Source organism: Uloborus diversus, chromosome 9, assembly GCF_026930045.1.
Source record: "Uloborus diversus isolate 005 chromosome 9, Udiv.v.3.1, whole genome shotgun sequence".
In the NCBI taxonomy this organism is placed as follows: Eukaryota; Metazoa; Arthropoda; class Arachnida; order Araneae; family Uloboridae; genus Uloborus; species Uloborus diversus.
Window position 1 is genome coordinate 140,551,825 of NC_072739.1, and position 23,911 is coordinate 140,575,735.

Here is a 23,911-nt window from a genome sequence, read left to right on the forward strand (position 1 = left end):
GGGACAGTCACAGGCGGCCTTGGCCGCACAGCAATGCGTCGTCCGAGCATGTCCCAAACATGCTCAATTGGATTCAGGTCAGGAGAGCACGCTGGCCATTCCATACGTTGTATTGTTTCAGCTTCAAGCATGTTCTCCACCAGACGAGCTCTATGTGGTCTGGCATTATCATCCTGGAAAATAAAGGAATCGCCAATGGCTCCAGCGCAAGGGATGACATGAGATCGCAGTATCTCGTCTGCATACCTGCGGCCCGTCAAAGTGCCATTCCGAATGATATGCAGGTCCGTACGTCCGCCTATGCTGATTCCACCCCATACCATCCAACCAGCTCGTCTGTATTGTGACCTTTCACGAGCGAATGCTGGGTTATTTCGGGTGCCCCTCTCCCGCCATACCAGAACGCGTCGAGTGTCACACTCCAGACTGAATCGGGACTCGTCTGTAAACAGCACTTGGCTCCAATCATGTTGCTGCCAATATCGATGTTCAGCAGCCCATCTTCTTCGGGCCGCACGGTGGCGTGGGGTCAACGGAATGCAGACCATTGGCCTACGTGCATAGAGCCCTCCCCCATGAAGCCTATTACGTACTGTTTGGCTGGACACCCTTCGTCCTGTTGCCAAGAACAACTGTCTTTGCAGCTGAGTAGCATTCTCTGTTCTGTTTCGACGGGCTGTTAACCGTATATACCGGTCATCAGTTGCTGTAGTGGCGCGTGGCCGACCTTGCCCTGGTCGACGTCTGACATTTCCTGTTTCTTGGAATCGATTCCACAGTCTTGCAACAACACTTCTGGCGACTCCAACAGCGTCCGCGACACTCCGTTGTGTTTGGCCTGATTCCAGTCGGCCTATGACACGCCATGCCATGGATTCAGGTAAATCACGTTGTTCAGACATTCTCTTAAGCTTGTCTCAAAAACAGAAAGACTGCGCAATCAAATCTCACAGTTACGGCAATAAAACAGACGTGTCTGCAACATCCCGATTTCTGGCCTTATCTTCTTTTTCTGGTTTGTGACGTCATGAACTTTGATTTGCATATAAAGTTTTCTTCTTCCGTTTATTGGCAGGCTGTAATTTATGGAGGATTCATTTTATGTTACTTATTGGTAGACATCTTTGCGCAATTCTGTTAAAACCATGTGCTCCCCTAATTGTTTTGAGCAGTGTACAAATATTTTAAATCATTGAGTTTTCTCTCCTTTTTATTATTATTATGCACATTTATTATACTTGGCATGATTGTCACGGAAAAATCTGAGGTCTGCTTTTGCTTATATCTCAGCAACTGGACCACTTAGAGACATTGGGATTTCACTAAATGATTTACTTAATCAGAAGGTACAGCCTAACGCTGAAAAATTAAAGTTCTAAAAAAAATTATTATTTCGGTTAGGATGAAAAACAGCAAATATCATGTAATTTCCCCTATTAAAACTTGAAATATAAAACCCATTGTTACAACATTTGTTACCTTACGACAGTAATATTAATGATAATCAAAATGAAAATTTGGAATCAAGGCTAAGTAAAGAGACATATTAGGATCTTGATCACAAGTAAGAAGTAATTTGTATGTTGTGAAGCATTCTTTTGTTTATTCTCAGCAACTAGGCCACTTTTAGAGGCTTCGGAATTTCACTAAATGATTTGTTGATTCTTAAGTTACAACTTAACGCTAAAAAATTAAATTAATTCTTAATATTGTGAAAATTTATATTTAGAACCAATAAAAATTTTGTTTGAAAACGAAAAACTTTAAAATAACAGAATTTTTTTAAAAATACTTAGCACTTTTTATAATGCACTCAAAAGAACAAAATAACTTTTCTGGATCAGAAAGGACAATTTAAGTATTGTTGTAGTTTTTAATTATTTCAAGAAGATGACGCCTCAAACGAAGAAAAGTGCGGCTCAAGTCATTTCAAAACAAATTTTCTCAGAAAAATATGCATGTTTCAACATTCAAATTTATGATTGAAAGCTAGATAATGATATGAGAAATTCTATATGTGACATGAACCGCACTATTCTTCGTTTGAGGTGTCTTTTCCTTGAAATAATTGAAAACTACAGGAATACTTAAATTGTTCTTTCTGATCCAGAAAAGTTATTTTGTTCTTTTGAGTGCATTATGAAAAGTGGTAAGTAATTTTATTAAAAATCTGTTATTTTCCAACAATGAAATGGTTCAAATTGCGTGAAAAAAGGCACTGCACTTAAAATCTGTTGAAGAAAGGCTATAAATCAATTTCTATATATGTTGGAAGTTTCAAAAGTGCATGGATTCAAAAGTGCATCAAACGTGCAGGAGGTAACCTCCTGCACGTTTGAATCCACTGGGAAGCCTGGAATCCTATTTTTTCAAATTTAAGCCTTTAAGTGGTCACTACTGAAGCACTCTGAAACACGGCACACTACTGGCGTGTTTGTTTTACTACTATTTTTCATTCTTTATGACAACAGTTAAAAAGCAGCTTTTGAGTATTACAGTAAAACTTGTAAAGTTGACCACCTTTGTAAGTTGACCACCTGTCTAAGTTGACCACTTTTGGAACGGAATTGACCCTATCTTATGTAATGAAGGAAAACCTCTGTAACTTGACCACCTCTCTATCTTGATCACCTGTCTATCTTGACCACTAATGTACACCAAATTTGGTTTGGAGTATTGTAAAAAAACCCTTTGTAAGTTGACCACTAAACAAAAACATTGGATCGTACTAAATGTTTCATCAGTTATGCCTCAAATAAATAACCACACATTTTAGAAAAACCTGTGAATATTTATGTTTCCATCGAAAAACATTGGGCTAATGTTAAGTTTCAGAAAATGAGCCAAACTTCAATAAGGACTTATTTTGTTGAAAAGTAGATTATCATGATTACAAATGTACAAAAAAAAAAAAAAAAAAAAAAAAATCAAATGAATAATTTGAGTCACTTTTGACTTGTTATGAATTTTTAGGAATTGTTAATATCAAGTAGTTTTTCATAAGCAATAAGGCAATTTTTTTTTTCATCGATTCACAGAAATTTTAAATTTGTATGATACTTTATGCGTCATTTTAGTAAATAATCTCTAAAAATATTTAAACAACATTTTTTTCTTATTATTTTAAAGTAATGTTTAACAATGAAAGTGAGTTCAAAGTATTCCAATTAGTTAAAAAAAGAATGGATGGGACAAAAAATGACAAAAAAAAAGTTTTCGTTACCAGGGACGTAACTAGAGGGGGGCAGACGGGGCTCATGCCCCGGGCGCCAGATTTTGGGGGCGCTAAACTGACTAAATAAATGCTTCAATTTAATTTTTTAAGAAAGGACAAGTTATTAAGCCCCTTCCCCCCCCCACCTCAAAAAGAAAAAAGAAAAAAAAAAAAAAAAACACGCTGTGCAGGCGCTGGCAGAAAGTTTGCTTAATGTGGATTAAGAGTGGGAAGGATAGTTAGAGAGTAGGAGGGCGCAGTAAATAGCATGAATGTGTTTTCTCTTAGTAACCAATACTTGTTATATCTTATAGTATCTTCTCTAGCTCGTACCACGAACTTTTTTTCTGCTTTTTACTCCGTTCTCAGGATATTTTTCGCTCATCTTGTATAGTTTTAAATCAATTTTAAGATATGTCGAAAAAATTATTTGAAGCTAAATTCAGAAAGAGAGCGAAAGACCACGAAAAAGAGGCCCCCAACAATCTTCATCTTATTTATCATAGTGGTTAAATGCTAAAGACGTTAGGAGAGCAGGTAAGGCATTGATTATATAATTTGAATGTTGTAATACAAATTTGTTGAATTTTATAGTTTTTCTCATTCGTGGAAAAAACTCTCGCACTATAATAATGGAGATTCAATTTAAAGTTCGGGAGGCTGCCAATTTTTCTTTAGAAAATACTAGGGTTATTTTGAGAATAAATTGAACTAAAACGATAAATTTTCGACTTAGTTTCAATGTATTTTTTCCACCCACACAATATTTTAAATATGCTTAAACCATCAACGTCAATCATATGTCAGAAATCAGCTATTTTTTACGGCTCTAAACTTGAATTTTTCTTTGGTACTTTTGATGCATATTTATAATTACAGTAGAACGTCATTTGTCTTGCCCCCGTTTATCCAGATCTTCGGCTTATCCAGATCAAATTTTTAAAGTTAAAAAATATATTCACTGAAATTATATAATTCTAAATTATGACAGTCGGAACGAAACTGTCAATGTACCAAATATTTGCTCTTTATTTTGATTAAATACACAACTCCTGCATAGTTCGTGCAATAAATTATAGTTATCTAATAAACAACATGGCATGTTTGTAGTGTCATTCCTACTAGAGATAAGTTCGGGCTCATTTTTGAGAGCCCGAGCCCGAAAATTTGTAACCGAGCCCGCCCGAGCCCGAGTGATATTGTCTCGTACCAAAATCCGAGCCCGAAGGAAACTTTCTTGTATCAAAAATTGAGCCTTCTACAGTCTGACATGATATCTCTGTTAATGGAAAATGTTACGTCAAATGTTCTTCATTAACAGAAGTTTCCAAATTTTCTTAAAATGCTCCACTTCAAATGCATTACAGTATGACATATTGCAATAGCAATCGCAAAAAACACTATAAATAAGCGTTAATTAATTTTTGGGAAGGGGGGGGGGAGTTAAATTTGACATTGATTGAACTGATTTAAATGTTCCTTTCATTTTCTCACAGTAGGAAAATGCTTATTTGCTTTGAATTTGTATAGGGATTGGCGATTGAATATCTGTGTTTGAGCCCGAGCCCGAAACCTATTTTCGGTTCTAGAGCCCGAGCCCGTTTCGGGCCCGGGCTCGTGCTCGGGCTGTCGGGCACGGGCTGAACCCGTCTCATCTCTAATTCCTACATCACAGCAGCTGAACTATGAATGATTAAGTGTTTGCGAGTATCAATCCTATGTAATTCTGTTACAGCGTTTTTTTGCTGTTATAAAAGATAAGTCTGCTCATTTACGAATGTGTTTTACAAATTAACCGGATTTTCGTTATCCGGATTTCCTTTGGTCTCCGCTAGTTCGAAAAACTGAAGTTGTACTGTAAATGAAAATAACCTGAATGGAAGCGCACTGAAAACATATAATATTTAACATTTTAAGATATGTGTGGGTTAAGTGACATTTCAGAACGTGAAAAAAGATAAAAGTTTCACTTCAATCGTATGTCTTTACGACACACATTTTTTTAAATAAACGTACAAAGAAGTGTGGTGCTTACATCAAATTTTTCAATAATATTGCTGACGAGGTAATATTCATGTGTTCTGGAAAGTTTCTTTTAATGTTACTTGTTGAAAAAGAATCGTCGTATTTTGTACTACATATTTCACTCAGCTGTCAGTCTGGTTAATGGAAAAAAATATTTATTACAGAAAGCAGTGTACAGTTTTTTTAACTTGCGAAAATTTTGTGAAAAACTGTGGTAGTTGACGTTCTTGTAATGGTAGAATCTTCAGTGTTAACCATTTCTGATGTCTGTCCTTCAGCACACGACTAGAAATAGAAAACAAAACATAACAATTGTATAAAACTTTAAATTTAATCCAGTATTAGATACATGTTAGATTTTAATTAGCAATAATTTCTATTAAAACTGTATCTCAGTATTAATGATTAAAAACAACAAAGTGCGTAAACTGTTTTACACACAAAATAAAATAGTAGGGGAGTCTTTATCTTTACTGATAATAAAGCTGAAAGTCTCTCTGTCCGGAGGATGTCTGTAGGATATCTGGACGTCTGGATTTCTGTGACGCGCATAGCGCCTTGACCGTTCGGCTGATTTTCATGAAATTTGGCACAAAGTTAGTTTGTAGCATGGGGGTGTGCACCTCGAAGCGATTTTTTAAAAATTCGATGTGGTTCTTTTTCTATTCCAATTTTAAGAACAAAATTATCATAAGATGGACGAGTAAATTACGAAATTATCATAGAGTGGAACCGTAACATGGGCACAAGCCAATTGGCGAGATTCGAAATTATCATAACGTGGAACCGTAACATGGGTACAAGCCAATTGGCGAGAAAATTCACCGTACATTATTTGTAAATACACAGGCGAACCAGAAGACCTTTTAATTTTTCTATTACGGGCAAAGCCGTGAGGGTACCACTAGTATGAAATAAAGTGAAATAGCTAAGATGACAGAGCTTTTTCAAAATGAACAAATTGGAACTAGGGTTTCCAATTCCGCAATCCCGATTCCGAATCCCGTGGTATCCATCGCGATATTTAGCGAGATTTAATTGGTATTCTCATTTGAGGTTACAATGTTCATACGTCCAGTAATTGCGAAAATGCTTAAAAGTTATAAACCTTTTTGAGAAAACCATCCCTAAATATATTGAAACCCAGAAAATTGGGCTTTGGAAGAAATTGAGAAAGTGAATTATAGTGTGAAAAATCCGCTGGATTAGCCTGAATGCAATCTTGAAACGCTTCTGTAAACTTAAGGAATGCTCTGCAAACCTTTAACTTACTAAAAAAGCGCAATATAGTTTTTACTTCCTTTTACAAAAAAGATAAACTTCCTTTTACAAAAAAGGAAGTATTGTAATCGCGAAAAAATTTTCACTCAAAATTCGACCTTAATTTCCATTTTGCTCACCCCCGAATGAATGCTGAGTTTTTTTTTCAACCCGACCACACGCGGATAACTGCCTCAAAACGTATAAACACCCGAAATATCCATTTTGACATTCCCCGAGTCAATTACAACGACTTTTCTTGTGACGTCCGTATGAACGTATGTATGTATGTATGTATGTATGTGCGTATGTGCGGATGCGCGTATGTGCGTATTTGCGTATGTGCGTATGTATGTCGCATAACTCAAGAACAATATGTCCTAGGAAGTTGAAATTTGGTACGTAGACTCATAGTGGGGTCTAGTTGTGCACCTCTCTTTTTGGTTGCATTCGGGTGTTTCTAAAGGGGTCTTTTGCTCCTTTTGGGGGGAAATCATTGTTAATTTTGATGAATACTCAAGTGGTGTTATAATTTGGCGGCCATTTGGCGATATATCGCCAGTCTTTTGGTCACCAAGTTGGCGACTACTTTTTTTAAATTTGGCGATTTTTTTTTAAAATCTGGTTTCAATTTGGCCACTGTTGGTGATATTTAGAGAGTAAACCATTGAATCACATTAAAATTGCAAATAATGGGGAAATGACATTAAATTGGAGTAAAAGGAAGTCATGTGATGCACACATCAGCTCGTTTCCGAAGAAGAAAGCAATGAAAAACCTGACATTTTAAATTTTTGTTTTCAGGATGAGCCTGTCGATGTCTTTATCACCGTGAAGCTATTAATATAAATGTGGGTGGTACCTTGAAAAAATCATGCTGGATGAATTAGCTGTACAAGCTTTAAAATTCGGCACGACTCTAAAAGACGTGACAGAAACTTGGATGAAGTGCTAGATGACTCGCATAACAGTGCAGTACTTTACGCTGCTCAAGTGTTTGAGTCTTTTTAAAGTGAGGGGTAAATTTAACGAAATTATTCAAAACTGTTTATTGAAACTGCTACCCAGTCTGCGTTCTCCCCCTGCTGTAACAAATCAATTGCACTGAAGTAATAACCAATGATAATGAGCCACAAGGCAAGGTAAATTGTATTGGTAATACACAAATCAAACAAACATCGTTTTAATTCGAAATCTTATTTTCATCAGCAAAAAAAAACTCTTAACATGACCCCTATAAGAAAGGAAAAATCGATTTTGGAAGATTGGTGAAGTTTATGGGGAGCGTTTGCAAAACGTCCGCAATAATTTAATCTCAGTCAAACCAACTGCAAGGGAGCCACATCACGCGGTTTCATCAAGCCCATTATTTTTTGCGCAAAAAACTTTTCGCATCCCATACGAGCGATGCTTTGTTAAGATGCACTGTACTTTTTTAAAGTACACTTTTGCGTACCAAACGACAGTCGCTGATTTAGGTGTTTCATTGTAGTACTCTACAACTAGTGTACGGAGTTCGAGACAAAGACTAATTTATGTAACAAAATCACTTTCCTAAAAAGCACAACTTTCTCTTTTTGACATAAAAATTTAACTTTTTAAAAATTAAGTCAATTCCGCGGGATCCTGCGGGATTGACTCCTTACAATCCCGAAATCCCGCGGGACTGAGACTGGAGTGGGATTGGAAACCCTAAATGAAGCTTAGTTCCGAAAATTACAGTACAAAAAGAAAGAACGTTATTATTTTACAAAAAAACTTGCAATGAAACTTTTTTTACGGGGTGGGGGGGGGGGGGGGCTTTAAGCAACAACGGGACATTGTAACGAGGACAATCATTAAAATGGTTCAGAATGAGTTTGATCAATTCATTTACTTAGTACCTAAGGAAGCGGGATATAAAAAATTAAAAGAACAACATTCCTCCTGGCAACCTCCAGAATCGAACTCTGCAAGCTTTTCTCAGTTCAAAATAATTTACAGAATGCGGTCCTCACACATTTTGCATACTCAACTCCCTTTAGCATCTGCACTAAACTTTAAGAGTTGCTAAGAGACCGCAGACGATTGCAAACGAAAATTAGATGTTTTTTTTTTTTTAACCATAAATTCTTTCGAACAGTTTGCCACTTTTATCGCAATTTGTTGTTTGCACACAATTAAAAATTTCATCTCAGACAGAAAATGGTACTGAATTGAGAACATTTTCGGGCAATTCGCAACTCCAGAGCTCGAATACGCTACCTTGCGGTGATTAATAGTACTAAAGAAAAAGGTAAAGCATTCCATTCCACGTGTTTTCTTTGGGGTAAATTACAGGCTTCAGACAGTTTGTGGTGTAATGTAATTTTAGAAGAATAGAAAAGAAAGCTTCGCACAAACACGATGAAAAATTACTGTCATTCACTAAGCGTCAAAGCAAATTATAAGTTACGGCATGCGTTTGTTTTACCTTTTTCATTCGCCATTAGACAGTGGCTGCAGCGCCCCCTATAGTTTATTGGAGTTGCGAATTATGACCTTGACACTGCTTACCACCTTTTTGGGGGTAATGGGGAAGGGTAACTGGTACTTAGTTGAGACGTTACTTTCGTTGTAGTTTTGGAGTACTATTCCAATTCAAATCCGCACCAATAACGGCTCCATTTTTCACTGAACTCTCCAAAAAGAGACAAACAGTTTCAAAGCCATAGCTCAACTTATCAGAGTCATTCTTTTTTTTTATGAATAATCCTTACTTCCAGTATAGGCAGCCATGTTGCAGCTTCTATAGGAGTCATGAATGTATCGACGCAACTAGTCAGGACTTCAAACACCTAAAAAAAGAAAAAAAGAAAAATGTCAGGTAAACGAATCGGAAATTAAGTTCTGTGTCAAATTGTTTTGGAACATAAAACAGTTGTTTTTTCTGATCTATGAAATGTTTATGTAAAAGTGTGTAGAAACTGAAAATTATTCAATCCAAACCTATGTTAATAATTTGAAAGGTAGTAGTCGACCCCGAAACCATCAATTTAAAATTTTTTTCTCCCTTTGCTCCGAATTTTTTGAGTTAACCATTTTTCTTCATTTTCTCTGAGATACTCAGTCATATTTTTGTTTTTCCTATTTATTTTTTGCTTGCATAAACATGTTTTTTTCCTGACCTGGGTGAGCGGTGTGAAAAATAGGAACACTTTTTCTTTGAGAAAAGAATTCATATTTTTTTTTAACTAAGCTTAATACTAAGACGATCAGTTAAACCCCCTCATCAAGGCGACGATTGGAAATTATAAGTGCGGGGGGGCAAACATTTTTTGGAAGCTGAAGATTTCTCTTTTGGCTATCTTTCAGTGATTTAAGGCTTCGAAAGCTCTTCCCCAAAAAATTTTCGAAGCTGAAGATTGAAAGAAATATTTAGGCTGTATTTGGCTATGTAAATAAGGTAACTTCCCGAAAAAAAAAATCCTGAAACTGGTGTCTTAAAGAGGCAAATTTAGGAAATTTGTACACATAAAACCTAAACACTTAGGACATAAAACTTAGGGCACCCCTGAGTTTTTGAAGATTTTTTAGCATCGGAGGATAAGTGTTTTTGACGTCACTCCATTAAAAGAAATCGCTTGGCACGTGAAACGAACTAGATTACAGATTAAACGCGTGTCGTGTAACAGAAGGGAACATTTCTCAACTGCAAAAAACTTGATAGGTTTCTCTTTCAGCTAAATCTCTCGAACCGGCTGCCCAGGGTTGTTTGTGATCCGAAAATTCCGAAAATTATGTGTTGCGTTTCCAAAAATTTCAGGCTGACAACACATTCTGAAACTGAAAAATTAATTGAAAAAAAAAAGTTTTAAAATGTTTTTTTTTTTTTTCAGTAGTTTTTGTAGGCATATTTGAAGTGTTTTTACGGGGCGGGGGGGGGGGGGGGGGTCAAGCTTCCTCATAGTTTCCAAAAATTTCACACTTTCTTCAGAAACTTTTACTTGAGTCCACTGTCATCTCTGTCCAACCTTGTTCAACGTCGACCCCTGTTAGCGGCCAGTGTAGTCACCAGTCTGGGCTTTAAAATAGACTGGAGACAGTTTCGATTTTTTTTACCTTTAAGCCTTTTGTTAAGACTAAGAGAACCGTTAGATTTTTGTGTTCGTGTGTCCCTAAGCGCAAAGGGTTGTCCACAAACGATGTCACGCTTTGAGGCGAGAGGGGGTTCTTGAAATTGTGACAGCTTGTGACAAGGGGGAAGGAGGAGGAAACAAGAAGCATAGCATCGTGCTTTTTTATGAGAATTTGCTTATAAAAATGGCGTGAAATATCACAAAAGGAGGGGGTAAAAATGTTGACACTTTTTGACAAAATGGAGGGGGGGGGGGAGTTACAAATATTTCGAAATATTGTGACATTATTAATGGACAGCCACTAAATGACAAAAACAATGTTAAAATTTTTATAAATAAGTGAATGTAAATATTCTTACACTTTAATCAAACATTATTTTCTTACTTCTTGGTATCCAGGATGAAGTGATTTACAACATAAATTAGCTAATTCTTTCTTTGAAAGTTCTCTGTCGGGGTTTAAGCAGATTTTCCAAGGAAGCAGTGCCTAGAAAACAAAGAATTATTGAAGAATAAGTGCAACCTTAATCTTAAAATAAAAGTTCAACATTGTCTAAAACAGTACTTTTTATATTACATTATTAGTCGTTTTCGGAATAGAAAAAGAGTCGTCTGCATCCTTAAATTCCTTGAGCATATTCACCAAATAATATGGCTCAAAATGAGATATCAGGTCCAGTGTCACTTTGGAGATATTTGCTAAAAATTTCCATAGAGCATAATGTTGAACGTTTTGGATATTCCTAACGTCAAATTCTGAAAAAGTAAGCTGGATCTCTGTAAAATTAACCGTCAAATTCTGTAAGATGGGGGCAAAAGGAGGGTTAAATACAGCACAGCCACGATCCGGCATCCGGATTCGTCGAGCATTCGGACCGTCCGGATGTTTGGTCTTTCCGGACTTTAGAGATGGGGTAGAACGGTCAGTAAATGCTAAGCGCAAATTCATGCTCAAAAATTCGTGACATCGTTAAAATTTGTAGACACACGACAGTAGAAACTTTTTGAATGACCTATGTAATTATTTTTTTAAAGAATTGGGAAAACTTTTATACAGTTCTGCATCAGGCGTTTTGGCGAGTTGAAACGAAAGAAACTGCCCCAACCCAGTAAATGAACATCTTTAACTATCGGACAAACGCTGCATTTTCTGGTCGTTTACTTTTTGGAAATGTAAAAAAAGTTATTACAAATCATCAAAGAAAATCTTTTGTAACCTTAATTTTAAAAAACAGATTTTTTTTTTAAATACTTAACACTTTTTATATAATGCTCTCAAAAGGACAAAATCACTTTTCTGGTTCAGAAAGGACAATTTAAGTATTCCTTTAGTTTTCAAAAATTAAAACATACATATTTCTCTTATTAGAAACGTTTGGTTTGAAATGACTAGAACCGCACTTTTCTTCGTTTGTGGTGTCATTTACTTGGAATTTTTGAAAACTAAGGGAATATTTTAATTCTCCTTTCTGAACCAGAAAAGTTATTTTGTCCTTTTGAGAGCATTATGAAAAGTGCTTAGTATTTTTTTAAAAATTCTGTTATTTTACGCTTTTTAGAGTAAATCAGTGGCACAATCACGGGAGGGGTTTTGGGGTTAAAACCCCTCCCAGAACACAAGCACATTCATTTCCTCTGTTAAAATCAAGGGGGAAAAAAGAGTGTTTGAGCTTTTCCAAGCGGAATAGGTTTCAACAAAATATCTTACTGTTTTTAATGATCGGGAAGCAGTCAGAAATTACTTTTCAATTCTTAAATTTTGAAGTTATATTTCATGATGAGCACCCCACGTCTCCACTGGTTTAAGATAGCTAAGATGGTGTTAATAAAGCTCTACAGGGTGTCATGGTCCCTCAGCACTTCTATCACTGCACAAATCTTTTTCAGGGAAATCTAGAGAGAGGAAGCCTACAGAGAGAGAGACAGCCTACCGCACCAGATTTTCTGAGGCTCTTTACCAATTCTCATCGAAAGATCGAAACCGTTATTAGCTAGCATTTGACATTCATAAGGACATGAATGTGTTTGAAGAGGATTTTTTAAATGATCTCGTGAAAAACTCACAAAAATGAATATAATATTAAAGTAAAACTAATAATAAATATTCTGTGCATTTTCCCACTTTCTTTGTTTTATAGTGATATCAATACCAATTATTAATTGTTTTTAAGCAAGTACTTTGAATGAATAATTACTAATCTATATAAATTCTTTGATATTGAATAATTACGCATGGTAAATGAATTGGAAAGAAAGCAACAATTTTCTATTTTGAAAACCCCTCCCAGAAAGATTTTCTGGCTGCGCCACTGGAGTAAATGTATTTCAGAAATAGAATAATGCAACTATCACGAAAGTTCACCATGTTTTTCCATATAAATGTTCCGTACTAAAAGGGGGAAAAAAACTATAAAAATTTCTAAAACTTTAAGTAGTCGGCATTAAAAATTAATCCTTGTTCCACTTTAAGATTTATTTGTTTGATTATTTAATTAAAATCATTTAAATATTAAAGGTATTCCAAACTAATTTATGTTTCAAAACATACAAGTTATTCGTGGTAAAAATCCTAATATGTCTCTTTACTTAGCCCTATTACCGATTATTTTCATAGTTGAGAGCATTTCATGTTTGCTTCAGAGAAGACTTGATTCAAAACTTTCACTATGATTACTATTAACATTACTGTTGTAAGGCAACAAAATTTGTAACAATAAACATGTAATGAGGCAAATACATAAAATTTGCTGTTTTCCATCTCAACCGAAATAATAATTTTATTTTAGAATTTTAATTATTCAGCGTTAAGTCGTACCTTAAGATTAGGCAAATCATTTAGTGAAATCCCGAAGTCTCTAAGTGGTCTAATTGCTCATTTATAAGCAAAAGCAGGCCTCAGATTTCTAAGTGACAATCAGGCCAAGTATAATAAAAGTACTTTAAAAAAGGTTACGAGTCGTTCGTTCACTTTGGGATGTTCAGTTCATTCACTAGTCTGTCTGACCTAGTAACTATAATAACTTATTTTAATTACTTTTTTTTTTTAAATCTCAATTTCTTTAAAAAGTAAAATTTGCTTAAAATAATTCATACTTGGGTATAATATTTTTTTTAAAAAAATCATGCATGACCACGATTAAATTTTGCAATTTTCCCAATAAAATCTTCGAAATAATTTACGAAAAAAGTGGTTGTAGTAGGGAAGGAAGCAATTTTCTACTGATACCTGTACTCACGAAACTTGAATTAACTATTGAGAATTTTTGCAAAATTAACGTACAATTCTAATATAAGGAGTAGCAAAAATATTCTAGATTTTTCAATATCTTAGGGTGTGCATTCATTCAAGATTCTTAGGAGAACTCCTGACATCCAAATGTTTGTTAAATGCTCATTAAAACGAGGTTTGACTTTAATTAAATTTTAGTTAAGTCTTGGCAGTGGCGGATTCACACGTTTGGGGGTTCGTCGCAATGCATTTTTGGACGCCCCTTTGGTGTATCACAGACATTTATCATGTGCATTTTTTGTATCTTCTTCGGGTCCACATGATCACGGGAATCCCTCGCAATGGTCACATTTGTGCATCGCCTCGATGGGAGGTCACTGCGACCTTCCAAAAATTTCCTTATTCAGCAAATTTTGTCTGACGATTCGACAAAATTATAATCATTCGGTAAAATTTGGGATTCTGTTCAGAAAAGTTATCATCATTCGGTAAAATTTGGAATTTCATTCGGCAAAATAAGAATTTCAAAATATAAGTGCGGGACACCCCTGTTGCTTGCCAGATTTCTGAAATAGTCATCCGGTACACCAGGATACTCCTCCCCCCCCCCCCCGTCGCGATTCAAAAGGGAACTAGGGGTGATAGTGGACTCAAGTAAAATTTTCTGAAGACAGTGAAATTTTCAGAAAAATATCAGAAGCTCGACCCCCTCTCTCCCCCTCCCCCACCCCGTAAAAACTTTTGAAATATGCTAACAAAAACTATTAAAAATAAACATTTTAAAAGGTTTTTTTTTTAAATAATTTTTCAGTTTTAGAATGTGTTGTCAGCCCAAAAGTTTTGGAAACTACGGCTCACAAACATCCCTGAAGGGAACATACCCCTGGCTGGATTTTAGCGTGTTTTAGAGGGTAGTTCATTCTCAGTTCTAGGAATAACTACTAACTATGAACCTAAACCACGGGAAATAATGAATGGCACAAGCAGAAAAATTCAAACATTTTATTTCTTACATGTTAATATTTGTTATTTACTTTAGTAAGAAGAAATACTTCGAATGAGGAATAAAAACTGGAACAATATTTACATGTATTTTTCATTCGCTAGGACTTTTTTTAGAAACTCTTTTCTTGTTTTAATGTTGTTGTAAAAATCCTCACAATCTTATTCGATATTAATTTTACAAGTCTGTGATTCAAATGACAAAGTAATTGTGCAAAATAATCCTTCACAGTTAATTATTTTTAGACTTTTTTTGGTCCTTTAATCAAATTTATCTTTTTCCGGGACCTGAAGTAAACCGGCCGGGACACCGGGATTTTGCCTAAAATCCGGTGCTGTCCCGGTCGAACCGGGACGTCTGGCAAGCCTATGTGTTGAGCATAGTAAATCCACCAATATAATTTAGAACGAATGGGCCGGGGGGGGGGGGGAGCTGAATGCTAAGCTTTCTTTAGATGGATTTGTAAAACAAATGCTTACTTCCGCTGCTGCTGCGATGAATCAGTCCCTATTCGATATGAGAGCGATTTCTCCACACTAATCATAGGTTTTCATTTGAGCTTTTATTCTAAATTTTAAAAAAATAGAGAGAGAGAGAAAAAAACGGGTGGTTAGTACAATAAAAATGTTCTATTTAGTGCCAGTCATTGCTTCCTTCGTAATCGAGTGTTTCCATTCTATTTTGATATACTTTCGCATTTTCCCCCCCTTTACAACAACGGCAATAAAAGAAATGGCGAGCGCGTTCCTGCATAGATAGTAGGACTCGTTGTCCAATTTGGAATACCTGAATGAAAATAAAATGCAGCATTAGACCTTGCCATAAATAAAGGCATGTGTGGGGGAGGATGCACATACACGGAGCCTAGAACCAGGCGGGAGAAGAATGGTTATGAAGTCTAAATAAAAAAATGTCACAAACCTGTCCTTGAGTCTGCCTGTCCACGCACTCCATTACTTTTAATTTGTCTTCGAGCTCTGAAAAAGGAAATGGTATGCACATTACATCGTCTGAAGACAGTAATTCTTATAAATAAAAACATGCTGTTTGTTTCTTTCCTTCTGCTGGTTTGTTGTTTTTTTCCTCTTTTTCTTATTTTATTTTTTTTCATATATATATATATATATATATATATATATATATATATATATATATATATATATATATATATATATATATATATATATATATATATATATATAGGTGCCTTGATTGAGAGTGATTATTAATTACCAAACATATCAGTCTAAAGTCACGAAAATTCGTCGAAAATTTTTTTTGTTTTTGCTATTTTGTAAAATTTACTCTTAAATTTAAAATGTTAGCGAAATGTTAAAGATTTTTTCTGCGTCTGAAGGAATTTGTAAGAAACTTTCAAGTTATATAAAACGTGAATTATAATGCCGTGAGCAAGTAAAGGACAGTAACTGCAAATGTTTCATCTTATACATATAAAATCTGAGTATCTATCTATCTATCTATCTATGTCCAAGCTTCTTCTCCCGAACGACAGTGAACTGACCATCGAACCAGGTATCGATGGATTCGTCATCTTCCCGTCTTCATGTTTGGCTATTTAACATAATCCTCCGATAATAATTAGCGGAGATATCAATTAAAAATTATTAATTATGACTCTTAGATTTCAAAATAAAATCCATATTTTTCGAAGGCTTTCCTCCATTCAAATTATTATTCAGTGCTTCAACTCAACTTTCCGGATGAACGCTTTTATTAAAATTTACAGCGTGAAGAAAATCATTGAAAAGGAACGTAATTCTTGTACGACCATGTGGATAGAATCCATCCAAATATTTATCTGAGTGGTATGTTGCATTAATAAACACCCGGGCAACGCCGGGTAGTAGACTATTTTATGTAAAAAGCGGATTGTTATTGTGCATAAATATTTCCGATATAGTCTATCAGATGTAATTCAGTTTAACGTGAGTAAAGATTATAGTTGATGATGCATATATTTTCCCCTTTTGTGCTGACTGAAAATGTACTCATAACTTGTATCATTGATAACGATTATTAACGTTGATGAGGTGTTTTAGCAAAAATATGTTTTACTGGTGTTTTGCAAACCTTGCTTTACGCGCATTTATTTATTCCTTAACGCGTTAGAAACTAGTGTCAGTGTACTACAAAAGCATCAACTGGACTGCTCTTACATTTTTTAGGTAGCCCGTGCAACGCCGGGCACGCAGCTAGTCTTATACTAATAAAATCTGAGTATCTATCTATCTATCTATGTCCAAGCTTCTTCTCCCGAACGACAGTGAACTGACCATCGAACCAGGTATCGATGGATTCGTCATCTTCCCGTCTTCATGTTTGGCTATTTAACATAATCCTCCGATAATAATTAGCGGAGATATCAATTAAAAACTATTAATTATGACTCTTAGATTACAAAATCAAATCCCTATTTTTCGAAGGCTTTCTCCTCCATTCAAATTATTATTCAGTGCTTCATCTCAACTTTCCGCAACAACGCTTTTATTAAAATGTATATCGGGTGAAGAAAATCATTGAGATGAAAGATTTGTTGCCATTTTTTTTTCTCGAATATAAACAGGTAAAATTCTTGTTTTTGTTTTGAGGCTTTTCCTGTAATCAGGGGATTTAAAATGTTTACTTTTTGGGGATTTTCCGCAATCTGCTGCAAAATTTCACTGATTTTTTTTTCTTTTCTTTTTGTCCAATCCTGAGGGTTGAACAGGCGTCACTTGACATAACTTTTATTTTCGAGGTAGACCGTGCAAAGCCGGGAGACGCAGCTAGTCTTATACATATAAAATCTGAGTATCTATCTATCTATGTCCAAGCTTCTTCTCCCGAACGACAGTGAACTGACCATCGAACCAGGTATCGATGGATTCGTCATCTTCCCGTCTTCATGTTTGGCTATTTAACATAATCCTCCGATAATAATTAGCGGAGATATCAATAAAAAATTATTAATTATGACTCTTAGATTTCAAAATAAAATCCATATTTTTCGAAGGCTTTCCTCCATTCAAATTATTATTCAGTGCTTCAACTCAACTTTCCGGATGAACGCTTTTATTAAAATTTACAGCGTGAAGAAAATCATTGAGATGAAAGATCTGTTGCCATTTCTTTTTCTCGAATATGAACAGGTAAAATTCTTGTTTTTGTTTTGAGGCTTTTCCTGTAATCAGGGGATTTAAATTGTTTACTTTTTTGGGGGGTTTTCCGCAATCTGCCGCAAAACTACGCTGACTTTTTTTTTTTTTGGTTCAAGCCTGAGTGTTGAACTCGCGTCACTTGACATAACTTTTATTTTTGAGGTGGACCGTGCAAAGCCGGGCGACGCAGCTAGTATTTTTGAATTTTTGTCATCTGTTGTACGTATTCATTTCCACTTACACTCATGTTTGAAAATTGCAACACCAAGAAGGAATTATGCAAATGAACTGAAATTCACTGGAAATGTATAACAGGATAAGATATGCAAATGATTAGAATTACAGGGACATCGCGCATGCGTGGACCGAGTTACGCCCTCTGAACTGCGGCGTAGACGCTGTATATAAACAGATGTAAAGTTTTTTGGAATCTTTGTATGATTATATGCCGATGGTAGATGTTTCTCTAGTATTCAATATGCCTCGTCCAAAACGCAGAGCGTCATACAAACGAGTAAGGGCCTGTTCACATATCGGCTGTCCGTTTCGTCCATCACGTTTTTTTCCTCCCGAAACAGGTTTTCTTTGCTGGTTGCCATGACAGCAAGTCATCTTGGATGGGACCGGTTTCGATCAGAAGAACATTAATATCTGACGGCCGTCAAAAGTAGGACGGCATTTCATTGGTTCCCGCCGAGCAGCACGCTCTTCCCTCTGGCGTGTGAATTCAGTCACGTGATTGATTTACGGCGATCGTATGTGAATGCTACTCTGCTTTCGTCGGCAGTCCGTCACGTCAAGAAACGGGATGGACGGGACGGATGGCCGATAAGTGAACTGCCCTTAACGGAGTTCGAATGGAGCCGCATGATCTGCATGCGTGAGAGTGAACTTACCTATAGAGAAATCAGTGCCCGCATGTGGCGTAACAACTCAACTGTGATGCGTATTTGTAAAAGATATACAGAAGACGATGAAATTAGCCGAAGGAATCGAACCAGTCCACGCAACTAAACGACGCCACGGGATTTTTGACACCTCACCCGCTTAGCTGTGATGGATCGTATAGCGTCCTCTAGCATGCTAGCACAACGTTGGAGTATGGCTACAGGTGTCACATTTGGTGCGTCCACAGTTCGTCGACGTCTGCTGCGCCAGGTCCTGCAAGCAAAGATTCCCCCATAGAGGGTTCCCTTCACCCTCAACCATCGTTGCTCACGGCTTCAATGGCCCCACCAGCAACCCCAATGGCGTGCGGACTAGCTACAGATCGTCTTCTCGGATGAGTCCAGATTTAATCTGCACTATAATTATGGACGTGTACGCGTCAGACGTTACACATGAAAACGTCATTTCCCAGAGTGCGTAATCCGACGTTATACCGGCATAACGCCAGGCGTCATGGTTTGGAGCGCTATTAAATATCCAGGGCAATCCCATCTACTCTGAATTACGGGTAACCTCAATAGCGAGAGCTACTTCAATGACGCTGTGGTGCTGGAGGTACTACTACCCTTTCTTCAGAGCATTCCTGTTGCAGTGTTTCAACAGGAAAATGCACGTCCACATGTCGTACGTGACGTCCAAGTGCTCTTCGGTGTGCGACAGGTTACGCTACTTCCTTGGCCTGCCCGTTCTCCGGATATAACGCCCATTGAGTATCTCTCAGATTGCGTTGGTCGGAGACTTGCCCATGTGTCTCGTCCGGCAGTGGGTACGGATGAACTTTGACTTCAGGTTAAAACCATATGGGATACTATTCGCAATCATGACATTCAGCATCTCTATGATTCGATGCCAAAACGTGTACAGGCTGTCGTAGCTGCGCGGGGTAGCTATATTCGATATTAATTTAATTCTGTTGTTTTCATTTCATTGATCTGTAATTTTGATCGTTTATTTGCAGCACTATGAGTAATATGTGTGATAAAGTTTATTCATTTCCAATGAGTCCTTCATGTTGCTGCAATTTTTACAAACATGAGTGTAGCAAATTTAGTTGAAGGCATTTCTTTATAACGCTGAGGAATTAATAATACGCTCTAAACTTGAGACACTATTTTAAGCTTGGTTACAAAAACGGAAAAAGTGTCTACGAGGAATATTGAGTAAATAACTTGGTATATTTGCATTGAGATGAAATTATTGCAAGGAGAAAAAAGGACTTCTGATGATAATAAATGTACTATATCGTGACAACACAGAAAATTTGCAATTGATAAAAACTCGTAAACTGTAACTGAACAAAAGACGTTTTGCCAAAGTATTTAAAATGTTTGTTCTACTAAGGAAAATTAGTCTCAAAGTATATTTGAGATCAATTTATTTGTTGTCAATTTCACGCACAAGGAAGGAATGAAAATGAATGTGAAATGAAAGAGCTAAGAAGAGCGAATAAGAACATGGAGAAATATGAATCCAGTTACATGAAAAATTATTTGGGCTTACCAAATACTTTTATGCTTCCAGGCCCGCGCCAAGCCTGATAGGCGCCGCGCCGTCGCGCAAAAGTTTTTTGAGCGCCTTTATTCAATAACGTTTGGGCAAAATATAGTTAACACCTGAGGTGAAGTGTTGTAGATAAATGTAATATGGAAAAAAAATACGTTTGGCATTTAATTTAACAAAATAAAAACAATCTGTAAATTTTTAATTTTGGAACGCAGTGTACGTTTTTACTTCATATCTCGAAGTTATTTCGAGTAAGAGCGGGTGTAAGTGAGGGGCGATCGAAATCAACTTTTGAAATCCGACTTTTTCTCCAGGAAACCTTGCATTGAGCTGCAGGAAAAAGAGGTGGGCAGTTTCAGTGCATCAAAGCATTTTACCCCAAAGATTAAAAAAAAAATAATAATCTTGTAATTTGATTGATTGAAATAAGTTATTATTTTTATTTTAGTCTAATACGTACTTCAAAAAAAAAAAAAAGGGAAATTGCTATTATGCAGCTTAAATTTCTAATATTTGATGTACTATCCCAGAAAGCAAGATTTCTCTGGAGTTCGTGTTGATCAATATTTAGTTTGTTTCTGAAGTAAATGTTTCAAAATGTAGAAAATTATGAAAAACCCACTTTACCGAGGTAGTGTTTTTTTTTCCAAGTATGACTGCTCGAAAAAGAACGAGCGGGTTTCTTCGGGCTAGGCTCGGTTTGACGAACCCTGCCTTAGATATGCTAATGCGTTTTTAGAAAAAGAAAATATTTTAAACTAGAGGACCCGACAGACGTTGTTCTGTTCAAACTTTGTAAATTGAAAAGATAAAAAATTTCAATAAACTATCAAGTGTTTGAACCGTTTTGTTGGGGAAAAAAAAGTAAAAAGAAAATATTTTAAGTTGCTTGGTGTCAGAATGCGTATATTTATTACAGCTTGATGTATATAATGCCCACGGAGCAGTTGTTTTATTAACTATTTTTTCTCCCGTACTTGATGGTTTGTTACTTCAGCCATACTCAAAGGATAAAAAGCGTCCTCAGATATTAAGTGTAAAAATCTAACTACCCATCTAGAACAAAAAGGAAATCCCGCTGCAAAATCCCCCGTATGAAAAATAATAAAACAATCGAAAGGAAATCTTTTAGAAAAATGGTAAAGGTAAAAACAGTTCTCTGAATAAGCGAAAATCACTCATCACTCCCCCCCCCCTTCCCGATGTAAAATAAACACATTCTTCAACTAAAAGGACTAAAAACTCTTTAAACACGAAAAATAATTCTTTGCAATTTGAAATATTTCGCCAAATAAACAAAAAATACAATAAATTACATTAACAATAGCTTTAAAATGTAAGCAAATGATCACGCAACTCTATTGTTTATAGCCAAAGTTATCAAGCAACCAAGTTACTGTAATCCAGTCGATCAGTGAGCGAAGCCAAATCCGACCGATTAGTGGTCCGAACTTTTGACCGAAAACTTTTTAAACTTCATATATTGCTTAACTTGTTCTTTCCACCAAAGATAAAAATATTCGCAACTCCAGCGCTCCAGGAGGGGGGGGAGGGGATGTGTACTCTCAATGCCCATTTTGTCTAAAAATAGCAAAAAGCACGTCCTTTTTTATGTGAATGCTTTGTTTTGTCGGTGGGGGGGGGGGCATTGATCACCCGTTGAAGTTTCGTACATACGGGCCTATCTATCTCTTACTGACCTTATATCAACTTATATTTATCTATCAATCTATACCATCTATGCATACCTACCTCTGATGATTAATAACAATCTTTTTCCATGCATATGACACAAAGATCATGCAAAAAACCGCGCGCTTCATTTATTTAATTAAAAAAGCACCAAAAAAAAAATGGTTGTTGATGGCAACTGGTTGTTGATATGGTGAATTTTGATTACTATCATGAGTTTAGTGACACTCCCTAGTTTAAGACAAATCAATTGACGTAAGAATTATAAAAATTGGCCAAGGCGTTTAAGCCTGCAGAACGCCACATAGGAACAAACATAAATACAGAAACTTATAAAGACAACCCTCCTTTGCGTCGCGCACGCACAGTCGGGTAAAAATTCAGGTAGCGAAAACTACCTGCATTTGTAGCACGCAGGTAGCGTGCGACACAGTGTGCAACACCCAGCGCGCCGATCCCAAACTGACAAAATGGCAACTGGTTTTTGAAATGGTACTTTTGATTACTGTCATGTGTTTAGTGACACCCAAGGTTGAGAAAAATCGATTGGCGTAAGAATTACCAAAATTGGCCGAGGCGTTTAGCCTGTAGAACGCCACATACATAGACTGATAAACACATTACCCTCCTTTGCGTCGCGCACGCGCAGTCGGGTGAAAAAATGATAAAGGTAAAAACAGTTCTCCGAATAAGCGAAAATCACTCATCCCTAAATATGTAAAATAAACACATTCTTCAACTAAAATGACTAAAAACTCTGTTAAAAAGAAAAACAATTCTTTGAAATTTGAAATGTTTCGACAAATAAACAAAAAATACAATAAATTACATTAACAGTAGCCCCTTTAAAATGTAAACATATATGACCACGCAACTCTATTGTTTATAGCCAAAGTCGCCAAGCTACCACGTTACTGTAATCTAGCCGATCAGTGAGCGAAGCTAACTCTGACCGATTAGCGGTCCGATCTTTTGAATGAAAACTTTTAAAACTTCATATATAGCCTAATTTGTTCTTTCCACCAAAGATGAAGATCTTCCACTGCACTGATCTTTTGTGTACCAGAACTACCCATGTTGTAATTTATCTGGACGAAAATAAAATTTGTTTCGTCTTTAAATTCCATCATCTTTTCCTTTAACAATGTACTGATTAGTTTGATAATCCTTAAAGTATTCTTGACATTGGTGCCAAAACTCAGATGGATTTGAGCCGAGAAACAAATGTTGCTAGGTACGGTACTTTCTGATCATTTGGTTAGGAAAACCTATAGCACCGATCCGGTCACATGGTCCAACTTCCAACTACGACGACAGAGCACATGTTTTGTGTGAACCTTCCAGTCAGTACTTTACTTTAAACTATATCTCGGAACCTAAAATAGTTGCTTTCAAGAAATGAAGGCTTCACTCTCTCTCTCTCTCTACGTTTTATCTATTCTCAATTGACATATCACAGTAGGAAATTTCATTACAAAAAGCAGAGCTGGCTTTCTTATTGTCAATTGGCAACGGGTTAAATATTTATTTCAGTTCTCGCTCAACAATAGGTTAAAATAAATATTAATCATTTGGGAGATATAGCCATCCAATGTTTAAATTAATTCATTAATTAACAAAAACGTTTCTGATTCGATCCATCGCGCTTCGAAACCATGCTTGCCACAACTTAATTATACACAAAAAGTTTGATCAAAATCAGTTCAGTCGTTTAAAAACCTTATGGTGACAAACGTCTGCCCAGAAGGTTTTTATATATTAAGATATATAATATATATATAT

At 36.1% G+C, this 23,911-nt stretch overlaps 1 protein-coding gene across 1 annotated transcript in view; it reads right to left on the reverse strand.

Annotated features, from left to right (window-relative positions):
* Positions 1-5,383: 5,383 nt before the first annotated feature.
* Positions 5,384-23,911, reverse strand: part of LOC129229990 (uncharacterized) — a 30,524-nt gene continuing 11,996 nt past the window's right edge. Inside the window, exons 2-5 of the mRNA XM_054864375.1 lie at positions 15,750-15,805; positions 10,982-11,083; positions 9,238-9,315; positions 5,384-5,524 (exon numbers count right to left, since the gene is read on the reverse strand). Of these exons, the coding sequence (XP_054720350.1) occupies positions 5,423-5,524; positions 9,238-9,315; positions 10,982-11,083; positions 15,750-15,805 (338 nt within the window). The 3' untranslated portion in view covers positions 5,384-5,422. The remainder of the gene's footprint in view (positions 5,525-9,237; positions 9,316-10,981; positions 11,084-15,749; positions 15,806-23,911) is intronic.